The sequence below is a fragment of the Hesperophylax consimilis genome, chromosome 27 (genome assembly GCF_061612785.1).
Source record: "Hesperophylax consimilis isolate HC1 chromosome 27, BYU_Hcon_1.0, whole genome shotgun sequence".
NCBI lineage: Eukaryota > Metazoa > Arthropoda > Insecta > Trichoptera > Limnephilidae > Hesperophylax > Hesperophylax consimilis.
In genome coordinates this window covers 4,571,869-4,589,918 of record NC_142862.1, presented here as the reverse complement: position 1 = coordinate 4,589,918, position 18,050 = coordinate 4,571,869, and the positions used below count along the sequence as shown (strand labels likewise).

The 18,050-nt window shown below is 34.9% G+C and overlaps 2 protein-coding genes across 3 annotated transcripts in view; one reads left to right on the top strand and one right to left on the bottom strand.

Moving 5' to 3' along the window:
- LOC149410506 (cytochrome P450 9e2-like) overlaps positions 1-18,050 on the bottom strand; it is a 46,809-nt gene that overhangs the window by 12,733 nt on the left and 16,026 nt on the right. Inside the window, exons 2-10 of the mRNA XM_089648264.1 lie at positions 11,113-11,357; positions 10,232-10,395; positions 9,798-9,941; positions 9,103-9,296; positions 8,499-8,730; positions 7,849-8,070; positions 6,855-6,955; positions 6,156-6,324; positions 5,697-5,863 (exon numbers count right to left, since the gene is read on the bottom strand). Of these exons, the coding sequence (XP_089504390.1) occupies positions 5,697-5,863; positions 6,156-6,324; positions 6,855-6,955; positions 7,849-8,070; positions 8,499-8,730; positions 9,103-9,296; positions 9,798-9,941; positions 10,232-10,395; positions 11,113-11,357 (1,638 nt within the window). The remainder of the gene's footprint in view (positions 1-5,696; positions 5,864-6,155; positions 6,325-6,854; positions 6,956-7,848; positions 8,071-8,498; positions 8,731-9,102; positions 9,297-9,797; positions 9,942-10,231; positions 10,396-11,112; positions 11,358-18,050) is intronic.
- Positions 14,966-17,447, top strand: LOC149410508 (uncharacterized). 2 transcript variants are annotated; one of them, XM_089647977.1, is made up of 5 exons: positions 14,966-15,489; positions 15,635-15,836; positions 15,926-16,006; positions 16,183-16,257; positions 17,067-17,447. In XM_089647977.1, the coding sequence occupies exons 1-5, from the start codon at positions 15,319-15,321 to the stop codon at positions 17,429-17,431; spliced, it is 894 nt and encodes a 297-aa protein (XP_089504103.1). In that variant the 5' UTR covers positions 14,966-15,318; the 3' UTR covers positions 17,432-17,447. The 2 variants fall into 2 exon arrangements, with proteins under 2 accessions (XP_089504103.1, XP_089504102.1); XM_089647976.1 differs by having other exon boundaries at positions 15,920-16,006.

Here is an 18,050-nt window from a genome sequence, read left to right as displayed (position 1 = left end):
AATTTCGGTCCAAAATATGTTCATATTTCTAGTGTATTTGGGCCTGGCGTAAAAATTGATTTGATTGACTAAGTTACTATTAACACGATTATTCACAATTTTGTAAAGCATTAAGAGGTCATTTATATTTCGTCTTTTAACTAAACTCTCTAATTTGAAATATGTAAGTCTTTGTTCATACCCATTTAGAAGATGGTAGACACCTGATCGATAAGACAAAATCCGTGTAAATTTTCTTTGGACAGATTCAAGTCTGGATACTTGTGTAATGTAATGTGGATTCCAGACTGTTGACCCGTACTCAAGAACACTGCGGATTAACGAATTGAATAGAATTATTAGGCTATTAGAGTTCTTGAACAGTTTAGTTGATCTTACAATAAAACCTAGTACTTTATTTGATTTATTTACAATGTATTCTATGTGTTGGTTGAACGTTAGTTTGTTGTCGAATATAATTCCTAAATCTTTGATCGATTCAACTGTTTCCAGATTGTGACCACATATGCTATATGAGTATAGAGTTTTGTTGGTGTTCTTGGTGAAATTTATAACTTTGCACTTAGCTATATTCAATTCCATTTCATTGTCAATACACCAGGCAGATAATGTGTTAAGGTCTTGTTGTAAGAGTTCACAATCTTCCATAGATTTAATTGCTTTATATATCTTGAGGTCGTCAGCGTATAGAGAAAAATTACAGTGGAGTTTACATGTAAGGTCGTTGATGAAGATTAAGAAAAGCAAGGGTCCAAGGTGTGATCCTTGTGGAACGCCCGACGTGACTAATATTGGGGAAGAGTTAAAACCGTTAACAGTAACCAATTGACTTCTATTTGATAAATATGATTCTAACCAACGAAGCAGATTTCCGTGTATGCCGATTTTATCCAGTTTATTCATTAAGATAGGGTGACTAACTTTGTCGAAAGCCTTACTGAAATCGGTGTATACGGCATCTACTTGTGTTTTTTTATTCATTGATTTACACAGAAATTCCATATACTCGATTAAATTAGTGTTTGTGGATCGTTTAGCTACAAAGCCATGTTGAAAAGGGCTAAGTATGTGTGTTACATGATTAAATATTTCTTTATATACAATGGACTCAAATATTTTGCCAAAACAAGATAAATGGCTGATAGGACGGTAGTTCTTTACATCGTTTTTACTGCCAGACTTATGGATCGGAATGACGTGGGCAACTTTCCACAGATCTGGAAATACCCCTTCGTTCAGACTTTTGACAAATAATTTGTGTAAAGGTGCTGCAAGTTGATCTGCACAATTTCGAATGAATAGTGGAGGAATACCATCTGGACCGGAACCTTTATTGATATCGAGAGTGTTCAACTTCACCTTGACCTCGTCTAGGGTTATTTTGATATGAGATAGTGGATAATTATAGAGTGGGAAAGAATGTTTAGAGTCACTTTTAGAATTAGATGGTGAGCTAAATACAGAAGAGAAGTAAGTAGAAAAGAGTTCGCATGTTTCTTTGCCATTTGTTGCTGATTTGTCGTGGAGATGCATGATTTTTGGGAGAGAATTAGAAACTCTTTTCGATTTAATGAGGGTTGACAGATTTTTGATACTGTTAGGGAGAGAATTTTCTATGGAATCTACATAGGCTTTAAGGCAGGAAAGTATGGATAATTTTACTCTAGCCCTCAAGATGGAAAAACTGTCATAGTCACATTGATTTTTGTATTTTTTCCACTTTTTTCTAAACTTTTCTTTTTCTCTGAGTTGGTGGATCAAAGCACTGCTGAACCAAATTGGAAACCTTTTGTTGCTGTTTCTTAAGTGCGGAGTATGTTTTTCAATTGATAGCCATAATAGGTTATAAAAATGTAGTAGGGAGTCATTACAATTCAGAGTATTAAGATCGTTCCAGTTATTTAGTGATAGCATTTCATTGCATTTAGTGTAGTCCGTTTTTTTGAAGTTATATTTGATGTGATCTGGGTTGGTGGGTAGGAGTCTGTATTTAGACATTAGAAACTCGAATTCAATGGGAGGATGATAGGAGTCAACTTTAGATAGCACATGTGAAGCAATTTGAATTTCAAGGTGATTGTTGGAAAACACTAAATCTAAAATTCGATCTATATTATTAGAGACGTGATTGAACTGATTAAGTCCAGTCAAATTTTGAAATTCTAATAGGGATATTGATTTTTGGCTATTATATATGACTGGTCTGGTGTGAATTTCATTGACATTTAGTGGGCATTGAATAGATGGTACATTAAAATCGCCCATTATTATTGTTACATCCTCTGATGATAAATTATTATATGTTGTTTGACACTTTTCGAAAAAATCTCTGAGATTTTCGATTGGAATATCTGGAGGCAAATACGCCAAACATAAGTTGATGGTTTGCCTAGATGTTTCATACAATTTAAATTTAATCCATAAATCTTCTGTAAATTTTGAGTTGTGTGTTGGGACTGTGATAGATGTCATTTCTTTTTTTATGGCTATTAGAACTCCACCACCTGATTTTTTAAAAGAACTCGATGTGTCCCTATCTCGTCTGTAAATATTATATCGATCATCTACTATTTCATGGTCATAGATTGAGGAGTCTAACCATGTTTCTGTAAGACAAATTAAATCATAATTGCAACTGAGCACTTCGCAGTGCAAATCATTTAATTTGCTTTTTAAACCATGTACATTTTGATAGTAAAATGTTATTGCCGTTTTGCTAGAATGCATTTTGAAAGTATATAATTAAGCATTACTAAATATGTCTTTTTGTAAAATTGATGTGAAAATAATTTATGTGTTATTAAGTAATTATGCTTTGAAAGGGGGCAATTTTGAACATGAGAATATTTTGTTTGTTTGTGGTAAGTGATTTTGTCTATGGTATCAGATATTGACAGAACTAGGTTAAGAAGTTCATTTATGATTAGAATTGATTGTAAACATAACATTTGTGTCGTAATAGCACAACTACTTGCAATGATGTGTAATAGTTTTTTTGTATTTAGCAGGTTGTAATAATTCATGAGAGTAGTGACAGATCGTGTGAATCGTGTTTTTTAGTGACTTTGTACAGTAATTAAATAATGTTAGATTTATATATTTCCTAAAGGGCCGGTTGATCTGGTAGAATGTGCATCTTGTGTTGACTTCAATGTTGATAGCCTGTTGACATCCTCTTGGTCAGCAATTAGGATTATGGGGGTTTAATCGCTTATACGAGTAAATATTTTGCAGTTTCTTAAACTGCAACTTTCTAACAATAGCGAATTTTACCGGTTATTTTTATGTCGCGACATTGTTTCAGCAGATGTTGGTTTTTTGGGGTTAGATGGTCGTTGATGTATATTTTACCGGCACCAGGGAGCTGTAATTCAGAAGCGAGCATCCCTTTCCTCTTCCTTATTGCAGCTATAAGTTCATCCTTGAGGTACCTGCGTGTTAATTTGACGACAATGTTCCTTGGTTTACCATTATTTGCATCATGATTTTTTCTGGGAGCAATTCTGCTGGCGAAGTCCACTTCTTGTCGGGTGATATTGCAACCAGCGGTAGCACTAATTTTGGAGAGAATGTCGTACACATTTTCGTTTTTGGTTTCAGGGATCCCACTTATAATGACGTTATTTGAACGATTAAATTGGTCGTTGCTTTCAATTTGTTTTTCCAAATGAAACACTTTCTTTTTAAGCTCGTTAATTTCCTCCTTGAATTCATTTTTTATGACTTCGACTATAGTGTTTTTAAATTCCTTAAAGGTTTTCTCTAGGAAATGAATTTTGAAGTCTTCAAACTTGTTGTCCAGTAATTGCAAAAGTTCCGGATTGCTGGCAGGCTTAGAGTTTGATCGCGTTGTCATTATTATATAATGTAATAAATTTTTTTAAATTATAACTTATTAAAATGATCGCAATATATTATTTTATTAAAAAAAATATTGGAAGAGCAAAGTTTGACAGCAGTTACAAGCAATGTTATTGTTACTTAGTTGCTACATGTTTTAATAATATCAATAAACTACTTTTAAAAATGCAACGAATGTTTCCTTTTATTGAAATTACCTTCACCTAAAATAAAGCTAGAAGATTAAGGACGTATGTGAAAAAATATGTGATGCGCGGCCCTGGTGTATTGGACAGACCTGCGGTAGAATTTTCCCTATCAAATGTTTTCCCTATCAAATTCCCTATGTTTTTCTTTTTCTTTTTAAAATTCTTATCTTTCTAATTATTATATATCTTTTTTTTATTTATATTTTATGTATATTTTTTTATCTACATCTTTGATTCTATGTAAATTCGCATTATCTAAAATTAAATCAAACTCCCGCCACCTCAGAACAGGCTCAGCCTAGTGAGGTGGATTATACCAAAAAAAATGTATGTTAATTTATTGGTTAATAAATAATAAAAAAAAATAAAAATCTCTAAAATAAAGTGGGAATCTTAACGACATAAGTGATAAAGTCGTGTAAAAACAATATTCGGTGTGATGGACCAAAACCTCCTAGGATGGACGGACCTACGGTCGACTTTGCCCTAGCAGGTCAAGAAAAACCAATCTAACGCCATCTTTGAACACGTCAATTATAAAGATCCAGTCGCGTTAAACGTATGAAGCATACATTTTATTTGAAGATAAAAGACATAAAATGAGATTATCAAAAGTAATTCTTTGCGTGACATGTAAACAAAAAATAACATAGAATGTGACACTTTTGGGGAAATTTTAAAGTAAAAATAAACAATATTACACCCTAGTAGAAAGAAGAAGTTTTATAAGAGTATATTAAAATTGCAATCAAAAAGCAAAAACACAAATATAGTGCTGTCAATAAAGAAAACAAGGGAAAGAATGTATGACTTTACCCAACTAATGATGATACGGACCGATAATAACCGATAATACGGATGACTGTATATTTATAAGTAAATGCATATTTTTCGGTGTATCTTAGCCAAAATCTGATGTGTTTTTTATAATACTTATTTATAAGATAAGATGATACTACCAATGACGGTAACGGCGTTATCACCATAATATTACAAACATGTAAAATTATGGAATACAAACTCTCATATTGTAATTATATTTAATTAAGTGACGGTGACTTGCGTTAATTTTAAAATACACACAATCATTGACATAAATACACACATTAAAAAGATGTATCGTTCAAATTGACCTCGAAAAGAAGCCACAAATAAATCCGTCATTTTTTAATATTTCAGAGACAACTTTGGTGATTCTTGAAATTAAAGTTAAACGCGACGTTCGTTATAATTAATGGCGTTAATTTAATTATTTTATAAAAATACGATTTTTGCAAGTTATTCTTTACTACTAAGATAAATTACTTGTACGCAACATGAATATGAATAAATAGTTTCATCTGTATAAAAGCTTAGATTATTCATAGTTTCTCACCACTTAATACAAATGCGCATTTTCATTTTCACGATACTCCAATACGGAAAAAACAAAAAGATGTGTTTTAAAAAGTTTTTTTAATTATCTTATAAGATACTCATTGCTTTGCACATAGTTTTTACCATACAAATAAAGAACTGTATATGTTTTTGATTGCAGAAACGTAAACAAGTAATGTATTAAATTTTTTGCAAACCCTCTGATTGATTTATTATTATTTTTTAATATCCAGGTTTGTTTAAGATATATCTGTAGGAAGATGTCTATTTATTTTCCCTGTGTTTTACTCCGATCCAAAAGCCATTTACTGGAGCGAAATTAAAAGAACCATTATAAATCTTCATGGGATTTGAAGTCTTGGCGGAAGGCACCAGGGTGAACTTCTGCAGCAACTGGAAGATAAGGGCCTTGCTCTCCATCAGGGCGAACCTGGAACCTGGAAACAGACGAGAATTTCATGTTAGAATCAATTTTTGCTCATATGAAATAGCATCCCGTAAAATAATGACTGAGTGTGAAAATATGTTAAGCCTGCACAAAGTTTACCTTGCATTGTAAAACTTCGAACAAGCCTATATCAGAATTGAATCGGAAAAATTTACAACGGTGAGTTTTAAATTTTGCAATCCTGATTACATCATCTTGTATGAATATTCGAAAGGTACTGAAAACTAGGAGAGAACCATGGCGGATCTGAAAAGTTTTCTTTGTAATTATCAAACTCTTACCAATACAATTCCTAGGTCCAATTCCGAATGGCAGGTAGGTCAGTGGGTTGATGGAGTCTTTGTTTTCATCGGAGAATCTCTCGGGGTCGAAAGTGTTGGGATTATCGTAGTATTTAGGGTTCCGGTGGATATCATGAATGGGAATCCATAATCCGTCACCAACATTTAACTGAAAAAAAGGTGTGTTACAGTAAGATGCATTCATAAGCTACAAAGTTAGATGACTTCTTCTCGAGTCATTCCTTCATTGTTGGGATCATGATATCAACTTCAATCGCCCTCATAATCTTGGTTCCTCTGCTATTCTGACGACCCAGCGGCATTCATATACCTCTCCATAGAGTCGCAGGCAACGACGGACGTTTCGGACGCCTGTAGGTTCCTCTGCTCTTCAGACGACCCTGCGCTATCAATATATCTCTCCATGGAGTCGAAGCCAACGGCGAAAGTTTCGTTTCGTGAAACTCGACCAGTAATTGATATAAATATAAAATTATTTTGATTTTTTCATGGAATTAAAAAACATACATTTTCAATCGATTTGGTGAAATGAAAATTAATTTTTCTTTTTTTTTGTATATTCCGTCTTAAATGCATATTTTAAATCGGCGTTCAAAACATTAACCGTATATCTCTGGTTGAGTTGTGTATGTCAAATGAGTAAGACATTTGAAACATAAAATGACTGGTAAAACTTACAGTGGTTCCCGTTTCCGTGGAATCGTTTGGGGGTGGCAGAGTATATTTTCTGACACACTTTCTGTCCAGTGCAACACCGGGCGGCCAAAACCTCAAAGTTTCTGTAATAAATTAATTATATGCATTTCGTCCATCTGAATTATAAAAATTGTTACAAATCGTAGACAATTGTCACTAAAAAAATTAACCTGTAAAAAACAATTTTTTTTATAACTATCATACTTAATTTTTTGTTAACTGTTTATTATTTATATTGTAAATAAATATCGAAAAAAGTCATAAAAAAACAAAAAAATTGCCACTAACGAAAAAAAAGATTTTTTTAATAATAACGAATTATGGACTCTAGTCTTTCTTATAAAGATTCCCTGATACGCTGCTGCAGCGCTGGTATAGCTATACAGTGAGAAGGGCCGTTGACTGCTCGGGTTAAAATATTTACTGATATTCGTTCAAGATTTTCTTAGACTAGAACCACTTTGTTCCAATCCTTAAAAACACGGTCATTTTGACATTTCGAGTTTAGTTGCTAACTTCATTTTATTCAGATATTTGTGATGTCATTGACCCGGTCTGCTTCGAATTGCTTCGAAATTTGGCCAATTACCTTTAAACCTCATAATCATCATCATGGAATTTGGTTAGTATATATTTGGATTTAAAATATTGCTCTGATCGTGCTGCCAATGGGTATTACAGCTTTTTTTATATTTTAATTGGGCGACCGATCGATATTTGTTAAATCAATAAGGTTTTTAACAAATTCAATACTTGCCAACTATCCAATACTTGCTTCTTATTCATACACGTCGAACCAACAAGAACACGTAAAGATTCTAATGATACCACGGAGAACAACGTAAAAATGGGACCACTACTAGAGATGTGTACATTTACCGCCATTACCATCGATACGACTTTTAGTCTACAACAATGCCTAATGGAATTATAATTAATAGGATATTGCTGAACATCTCATCATAGTTAGATATACCTGTGACTACCATATCCATATACTTCATTGCGTGGAGGTCAGTATAATTGACTTTCCCACCGCACTTAGCTGACACTTCATCCACTTCCGCTTGCAGTTTCTTCTGGATGTCTTGGTTCATAGCCAATTCGTGAGCTGCAGAGCACAGCAGGTTTGATGATGTCTCGAAGCCAGCCAGAAAGAAGATGACTGCCTGAGCGATGATCTCGTCATCAGTCCATTCTAGGAAAAATGTAATTTTAATCAATCTAAAGCCATTCTCAATAAAAAAAAATTCTCTGAAATGGAGTAAAAGTTGTGGAAGCTGATAAGTCGAATATCGTATAAAAGCACTAAGTTCTGTGAAAAAGATTTAGAATACTGATTCATTTCTTGATTCCACTAGCACTCACATACCTGAAAAGTCACGTTGAAGAACCAAAAGGTAACTTCAAGCATTCAACACAGGCCTTCCAGAGTTTTAAATTGAATGGAACTGTAGTACCTATTTACTCTTAAATTAGCGAGTTAAGACGTGAGATTACAATGGGTCTATTGTTTTTAATGGCTAGCGACACTTCCATTAATAACGATTGGCGTGTAGGCAATTATTGCACTACTTTCCAAATTTCGAAATACAGGTTAAACTGGGGATGTTTTTGAAGACTTACTTCTATTAACCATTTGTTTTCCCAAAGCCGATTCCTGAACCGTGGCAAAACCTGTCTCTGTGGTATTGTCTTCCTTGCCTTCGTGCTTCAGAGACCCCTTCTTGGCTTCCATCAGCAGCTGGATCATGTCTGGTCTAACGATGTGCTGCTCCTCTCGAGTCTGCATTGTATTAGACACAAGGTTCCTGAAGAATTCACTGCATTTACCGGGGAAGACTCTGATGCGCAGCAACTGGAATATTAAAAAAAGATGAGAAATTGAATTAAATTTGAATTTAACTGATGACTTTTACTCGAAGAGAAAGCCACCACATACCTTATTGATAAAGTTTATTTTCTTATTTAACTCCTGCCGTGAAAAAATAGCAATATCTTGAGTTTAAAAAATGAAGCAATATCAAGAGGAATATCATCAAAACAAAATGTACAGACTAGGAAAACGTTATTTGCGGATTTTTACAAAAAAAAGGTTTCCAGAAACCAGAATATTTTCAGCTATGTCATGAAGAATGAATAAAGTAAACTACCAATATTTTGGCACACACATTTTGGCTTTATTTTATGTTAGAGTTTTCTATGAAAAAATATTTCAAACTGGGTTTACCTTCGAAATAGTTGGAATGAATAACATGAGTAAGAGTTTGACTAGCACTAAATTAGATGCCTTTCCCATTTTGTAGAATTCGTTGTCCTTGTTCCTCAGAGAGTTGACCTTAATCCCAAAAGCGGAAGTAGCTATCACATCGTTGGTATACCTTGTGAAAATGTCCTTTAAGTCTAGTTCTAAATGTTCTTTGGCTGAAAAAATATTTAAACATTTTAAGTGTAGGTCACAGGGATTTTTATCGGCTGGCCATATGCATAGAATGTTAGATGATAGAACACTGACATATTGAATCATTTAAGATTAACGAGTGTACGAAGAATTATAGCTTAAAAGCCTGAGGATTGGAGAAGAAGGCTAGGAACGGCTATGGTATAGAATATTTGTGGAAGAAGCCAGATTCCATTTAAGATCTAGTTCTGTGATGATATATACATATAATATGATTATTTTAGAAAGAATTATGTACGAAAATTTCCTAAGAGAGTCCTTTTTAGAGAAATCAGAAGCTGTTCGACTTCACTATTAATACAGCTCCGGATTCCGATGAAACCAAAACTATAGTAATAGTAATATCAGAATCTCTAGAAGGCCATTAGTAAAGTTTGATTTCGTAGCTTAGAATTATTTTTCTACCTTAGAGTAATTATCTAACTTTAAAACATTAAATTTACGAAGTACGGTTGTTAACAAACTTGTGTTTTCTGGTTTCTTCAACTCCTCGTCCAAGTATGACGTCATCTCATCTCCACACTCCGTGACAAACCCAAACATCCCCTTCATCTTTGAGCTGGTGAAAGCAGGGCTCAGAGTAGCTCTCATGTCGCGCCATTTTTGTCCTAAAATTACAGTTATCTATATTTTTGCAAAAATATTACATGTGCGTTAGAAAAAACACTAGTAAAAAATTACAAATATATTTTTTAATGTTGGCAATCGAACCCAAAATTTGTGCTTTCAAAAAGTGCTTTCATGCTAAATAATTATATCTGATTATAGATTTTTTCTAAATATCTCTTAGTATGAATTTCGCTTAAGTTCCACCAAGGCATGGTAAACTTCTACACTAAGCGAAACTTCTTCATTAAGCAAAAATGACAAAAGAGGAAAATATGGAATAAATCCGTACCTTTCAGCGACAACAAGTTGCTGCCAAAAAGGGGATCCATTTTCTCGTCTATTGCACTGATGTGATCCTGGAAGCTGTCAAAATCCTTGATGGTGATTTGTTTGATGATTTCCAAATCAGTGACCATGACTATTGGCCTCGTGAACTGGTGCATTCCCACGTACCTGAAAATCAATTTCTCTTAATGTTTCGATTTTTAAGTCATCCTGATCGAGAATTGTTTATTGATCGAGAATTGCATCACACCGCCGCGCTGTGAGCAAGGTTGCTAGCATAATCAGTCGTCGAGAGAAATAGAAAGATCTGGGTAAAGAGCAGGAGCAAGAGCATTTTACGAAACGAAAGTTGTAATATCGAGTGGTATTAGTTATAAATAGGGAGCTATATTTTGATTTCTTACCGGGGCGACATTAAACACTTTTAGAATATCCAACCTTGCAGTTTTTTCCATAACAGTTATAATATATTATAGACTTGCCGGGTTTTCTAGTCAACGATTGATTGTTTGCTGCCTTGATCGTAAATACTATCACGTAACCAACGATTTTATATTACCATTTAAATAGTTTGTTTAACCTGTGAGTTCCGTGGAGTTCCTCAAACTTACCCAATACATCTCAAAATAATCACAAAGTTCATCAAAATCTTTAAAATGTTAACCTTGAAACATGCATATTATATTGAGTTGTTCGTTACATGAATGCACCGCTTCAAGTCTTGCCTATTTGGAACATCGCTTACAAATAGAATAGGCTTAATGAAGAATTGAAAGACTGTATTGCGCGATATTATCGTATGCAAAATACTAATACGTAGTAGTTAGCAACATGAGGGTCAAAAGTATAAAGATATTAAAACCATGTGTGCAAATATAAACTTACTTCTCATTAGGGAAAGCGTCATAGAGTCTCTTGGTCAGCGAACTGATGTGTTCCCTCTGGATGAACACCTTGAACATGTGACCGAAGAAAGGAATAGTAATAGGGAAGCTTTTTATCCCCCTGCTGGGGAAATAGTCGTTCACCCTTCTTCTATACAAGAAGAGGGCCAATATCAGCGCCACGATGAAAGCCGTCCATTTGAAACCCAGATAGTCATAGAGGAATATCACCAGAATAAAAACCATCTGAAATATTATATAAATGATTTGATATTCGTTAGCTGGATAAAATGACACACCATCCAGGAGTACTTTTCCACAAATACACTTCGACAAGGCGCTTCGAGGCATCACATTTTTTAATTATTTTATTATTATAATCACTAGGGATTTCTGATCCGAGGTGAACTGTGTGTGTTACGTCAAGATTTCGTCATCTTGGTATTTGTTGATTATGTTTGTTAATTTCCACACCGACATGTTTGTTGACTGTGGGTTGTGTTTGTGTTGCATCATATTTAAAAAAATTCCCATCTTCGTTTTAACTTGGCCATATTTTGATGTTGTTTTTAAATTTGTTTATCTCCATGATGTTTTAAATTTTTTTAAGAAGGGCATAAATGGCTAGTTTAATTATTTTTCTACTTCAGCAGCCTCAGACCTTTGCAAGCTAATTCTCTCTTCTCATATCATCTAGAGTTGCTTTCCTCAGGTTTCCCAAATACAAAGTTCAATACCGTCAGTGATCCTCATAAGTCGATCGAAATTACACAACATTCACAAAGCTCCATCGAGGAACCAAAATCGTCAATTTCTTAGCTAAATGTATTTATAATATTGCAGATTGTATGAGTTTTCACACTATACAATTATTGTTACGGTACACAGAACAAAGCCGAAGATATATTTTTTTTGTGATATTATTTGCAAGGAAGTTGATTGGCAACTGATTCACTATCGTTGCCATATCTACATGTTTATAAATACATTTAGCTAAGTTTTCTGGCTTTTTATTCTGCTCAAGGGAGACGGATATATGACGCAAATCTGAATGGTAGAAGTCGTGGACATATCTTTAGTGGATTCTTTAGATATATACTCTTTTTTAACTTACTAAGTTTTCCTAAAACTCCTAACTATCCTAGAAATTTTATTTTATTAATTTTATACTAACGAACAGTACATGATTTACAGAGATGAAACAAAATATAGGAATTAGATCCTAATTAATAAAAGAGGTGTGTGTGTGTTTAATGTAAGGGTGAGTGTGTGTGTGTGTGTGTCTGTATGTATGCGCATTGAACAGTTTAAATTATTGACATGATGCCACGTTCGAATTTGGGCAGTGAATCTAAATAAATTAATATTTTGAAATTAATATTATGAAACTTAATTTATTGTAGATTCTTAAGTCCGCTTACCATTAACGGCATGTGTTTAAATCCAGAGTTCTAAATTTAAATTATAATTTTGTGTCATTGTTATGTCAACAATTCAAACATTACATGTATTTTCTTTATCGTGATAATGATGAGGTAGGATTTCTTCTTTATCGTTTATTCCATTATCTAGTGACAAACATATTATAAACTAGTTTTTAGATTCTCACGGCCAAAAGCATTTTTGCTGTTTGTTTTTGGGGTGTTATGCCGTGTTGCGCTAACTCCTTCTTTAGCCGACGTTTCGGACAGCGTTGCAGTGTCCATCATCAGGGCAGATCCGGTAGATCCGAAGATCTTCGGATCTACCGGATCTGCCCTGATGATGGACACTGCAACGCTGTCCGAAACGTCGGCTAAAGAAGGAGTTAGCGCAACACGGCATAACACCCCAAAAACAAACAACAAAAATATTATAAACTATTTTGGTAACATGGGTACACTAAATAACAGAGTGATATTTTTACGACGACTGTGAAGTGAAGAAAATATTAATTAAATTTCTTTAAATGTATTATATTTATGTGTAGGCATAGAAAAAAAAACTAATTAATTACATGAACTTTCACAGGTAGCAATAAATTTGTGGTTAGACATTATAATAATATTGTTGATAAAAATGTTTAGTTTGTAAACCACTTTATTGAGCTTTGCACAAATAAAAACACCAACCGGTTTCAGTTTGGCCCGAACCTTCCTCAGGGATGTATAAATACTTAAATAAACATTAAAATTAATACAAATTACATTAAATTAGGAAACATAGACGAGGGAGACAGATTATAAAATTTGTTGGGGGGAGGGGTAATTAAAAGAGTGCGGGGCACCTGTGTGTATGGAGAAGATGAAGGGGAGAATATGTAAATTGGGATACCCGATAAATATAAAGATGAAGCGGAGAATATGTAAATTAGGATAATCGATAAATATAAAGATGAAGCGGAGAATATGTAAATTGGGATTTTTTTTAATTTTTATATTAACTCCACACAGGAGGCCCTGAAGAAAATAATTTCCCTCAGGGCCTATGTCATCTTTGGGGATGCTGTGTGGAGGGTCTTTTTGTGGAGAGGAAGGAGTGAACATGGGTCTTGAAGAGTCCCATGTTGTAGGAGGGAGGAAACACAGAGGCCGGCAGTTCGTTCCACAGCCGAGCTGTTGAACTTAAGAACGAATCGTAGAAGCGACCCGTTCTCATGTGACAAGTGTCAACTGTGTACAAATGTTGGGCGCGCGTTTGGCGTGTATCCCGACTACGCACCGGTGCCGAAGGGATCAATGATGCTAGTTCCACAGAGCATCTTCCATTGTAATTCCGATAGAACAAGGACAGCATACCTACCTGACGCCTGTGCTCTAAATATTGCAGTCCGTTTGTTAAGATTGGGGAATCTATCAAACGGACCGCCCGTTTTTGCACAGAGTCAAGGGTTTTTTTCAGGTATTTAGGGGCTCCGGACCAGAGATGGCTGCCAAATTCGACAGTAGGGCGCACTACTACGCACTACTCGATAAATATAAAGACGAAGGGGAGAATATGTAAATTGGGATACTCGATAAATATTAAGAGTAGGTATGTTAATAGGCCACTTGCAAGGATTTTCTAATGACTTGGAAAAAAATGAGTGGATAGATTTCTCTACTAAGATTACGAAAATGTTACTCAAAAAATTTTGAAATGTATAGTTTTTTTTAAATAAAATAAATAAATCTGTTATTTTTGGCTTGTGACGTCACCACTTGAAAATGTTCCGTCTCCAATATTATTGAATTAATTTTTGTAAAATTCCACACTGATTATTTTTTTTATATGGCAACACCTTGATTTCCGGCGACTTGTGAATTTGAATATTGACACTTGTTTGGGGTTTGGCTGTTTGTATTGTAGTCCGCTAACTTTGTTGAGAAATTAAGCATATATTATTTGGAAATGATTGAAGTAGGTTTTGTTCAGGGTCAGTCTGACAATTTGCCGAACATAGATTCATTTATGATGGCTACTTTTCTAAGTAATAATATGAATTTCATTGGAAGCGAAATTAGAAATGTCAAAACAAAAAGGTTAGTATTTTTTCTGTATCTTCTAATATACGAATATTATGTTATATATTTTGACAACATTTAATATGTACTTATATATTATGTTTCCATCAATTATTATTATTAAGACAATTGTTAACATTCAGTTATATGCAACTGTCTTTTGTTTTCAACGTGTTATTATTATATATTTTAAAGGTCTGCACGTGAAAGTTATGGTGATAATGCTATCGGGTATGTGCAGGTAAAAAGAGAAGGTCCTATCTGCACAGTGAAAGCAAAAATAACCCCCGAGCACCGTGTCCGCCAAAAAGCATACTCTGTTGTACTTTTGTGTGATGAGATGGAAGATGAAATACAAGTCTTACACCCGTATTCAGAGTCGATCCTTAAAGTTGTCTAAGTCAAGTGTCAGCCTTACCTAAGCAAAGGTAAGAACCGTCCTTACCTTTAACGCTTCTATACAGAGTCCACACTTTGAGCTTCCTTTCCTCAGGTAGAGACCTTTTGTCTACGCCGAAAGAAAGGTGTGACGTCATCCGAAACTTGTCGATGTCCTGCTTCTACGGAAACAACATGCCCCGTTTTGGGACAATCTGTGTGTTTATCTATGCTGTTGTCTATGGATTTAGTTCAAGCGTCTGTCGTAAATAAGTAAATAACATCGGCCTGTCAAAAGTCTCTGTTACATCTTCAGTTGAGTGTCTCGAAAGTTTCCTTTTTAAACAATGAATTCTCGTATTATAATCACGCCGAGTGAAAGGCAATGTTTATTAGATTTAATAAACACATATCCTGCCGTTGCCAGCATTTCGACTAATCATCTGCAACTTGGCGAGAAGAAAAATGCGTGGGCCAAGTTGACAGATGATTTCAACTCAATCGCCGGCAATCAAAAGGTTTGTATCTTTTGTAATTGAAATACTAACTAGCCATCACGCCGTTTCCCCACAGGGATACTCTTTTTTCATTCATATACATACTCTTCTATTGTTCCGATTCCGTAATACTATTATAATACTGTATTATTGAATTCCTTCTTAGCGGACCCAAGCGCAGCTTAAGAAATGCTGGGACAACATTAAGTCAAAAAGGAAGATGGAGCTCTGCGAGGAAAAGAGGAGCAGGATGAAGACGGGAGGGGGCAGGCTGTCGCCAACTGTCTCTGATGAGCATCATCCCGTTGACAGCGTGCTGGACTTGGCCACCAACGTTGAACTGAGCTTTAGCAACGACAGCGATCGCGGTTAGTTTAAGAAAGTTATGTGAAATATTTTGGCTACTTGTTTATTTAACTTTGACCTTATTTCTTATAAAGTATTGTTTAAGTTTCAGATACCGCTGTGCCCAGCACCAGCACGTCTGCTTTATTCAGCATGCCATGGACTGACCAGTCGACGGAAGTGCCGGTGTTTGGTAAGTCAATTTTTGATAATATAATTGATTCTTATCAATTCAAAATGTGATTTGTTGTTAGATGGTAGTGTTCGCATTTCTCTGTAGGAACTTATTACATAATTTTATCAGTTGTCATGCTAAATCTTAAATAATTTTCGAGATAGAAATATTGCAAAAGTGTTTTTAATTTTCAGATATAACAAAAACACCGGAGGAAAGTTCAACGCCCCAGCTCAAGACGAAGACACGTCGCATTATAGCCAAGAAAGGTGACTATATTTACCTCTCTATTTGCTGTGATTACTTGCATTTTCGTACAAAGGTTCAAATAATGCTCGGAGTTCGGAGAGCTTTACTTTAACCTCTCGTTTTCCACCATAAAGAAAGAGGGGCCCTGTTGAAGATGCTGTGTGGGGAATGTTTTTGAGGAAGGAGTGAAAATGGGTCTTGAAGAGACCAATGTTGTAGGAGGGAGGAAAAACAGAGGCCAGCAAATCGTTCCACAGCCGAGCTGTTGATGACAAATGTCATCCGTGTACATGCAATGAATATGCTAATATCGATCACTTCGTCGGTAATCTGGCCTCATACAAGAGATGCATTAAACTTAATTTGTTTGCTAGTAGGTACCACGATAATACATCATGTAAACATAATATGCCTACCAGTACTGCACTCCAAAACTATTTAATGTACTAGAAATCATAGGTACTTGAAAAATTTATCAAATCGGATGACATAATCCAGGATTTCTTACTTTTTATATTTAAATCTTTGTGGGTACCTTTTAGAGATAATTTATATTTCTACATTTTTACTGTTTTTTTTCTTACTTTAAATTTTAATTTTTACTTGTAATTTATAGTTTGCACTTTATATTTACTTTACACTTACTTACTTTACTGTGTAAATAAATAAATATGTTGGGCGCGTGTTTGGCGTGTTTCCCGACTGTGCACTATGTCATGGGGCACAGAGTGTTATTTACACAAATAAACCTGTTATTTACATTGATGACTAATCAGCTTGCAATTTTGTGTTGTTTCACTAATCAGCTTGTAATTTTGTGTTGTTTCAGACTTGATACCATCTAGTGGGCAGGTGGTTCGGGACGAGGGCCAAGTGCGTTGCCTCAGAAGCACCAATCTAACAAAGTACGATGAAGAAATGCACGTAGTAAGGATGGAGACTGCCCGGGAGCAGAGAGAGACTGCCCGGGAGCAGAAGGAGACTGCCCGGAAGCAGAGGGAGACTGCCCAGGAGATTGCCCGGGAGCAGATCGAGACTGCCCGGGAGCAGAGGGAGACTGCCCAGCAGATTGCCCGGGAGCAGATCGAGACTGCTCGGGAGCAGTCGAAAGGAGCTCGTCTGCAGAACGAACTTATAGAACTACAAATAAGAAGAGCGAAGGCAGAATTGGAAAAAGAGCTCGCCAATAAATAAATATGAATAAAAAATATATTAATCTCCAATAAATGTTTTATTTATTTTCCATTCTGTTTCAATTTTTTTGATAATGGACATTATTAATACATACATAGGTATATATTTAAGATAAACCCTTGTGCTCTTTCATAATTCAATACACAGCATAATTATAACATATTATAAAAAATATGACTTCACTACTCATTACATTAGATAAGGTGTCCTTTCACAGCATGACATTACACAGCACAATTACTATGCATTAAAAAATATGACTTCATTAGTCATAACATTAGATATGGTGTCCTTTCACAGTTCAATACACAGCACAATTACTATACATTATATATGGTGTCCTTTCACAGTTAATTACACAGCACAATTATTATACATTAGATATGGTGTCCTTTCACAGTTCATTACACGGCACAATTACTGACGTCACTATTCATTACATATATGGTGTCCTTTCACAGTTCATTACACATCACGTAAAATGTCTTTGGATAAATGCATCTCTTATCGTTCTGCCTGAAGCAGACTGCACCACCGAATTGACAGGTATATTTATACCCTCAAACCGCCCAAAATGCTGGTCGTTTGACGATATACATAAATTATGCAAAATGGCACA

Excerpts from the sequence above, each read along its gene's own strand:
- LOC149410508 (XM_089647976.1), top strand. The coding sequence starts at position 15,319 with ATGAATTCTCGTATTATAATCACGCCGAGTGAAAGGCAATGTTTATTA. Across the intron at positions 15,837-15,919 it reads TAGCAACGACAGCGATCGCG|TTTCAGATACCGCTGTGCCC; the intron begins GTTAGTTTAAGA and ends GTATTGTTTAAG. Across the intron at positions 16,258-17,066 it reads TCGCATTATAGCCAAGAAAG|ACTTGATACCATCTAGTGGG; the intron begins GTGACTATATTT and ends GTGTTGTTTCAG.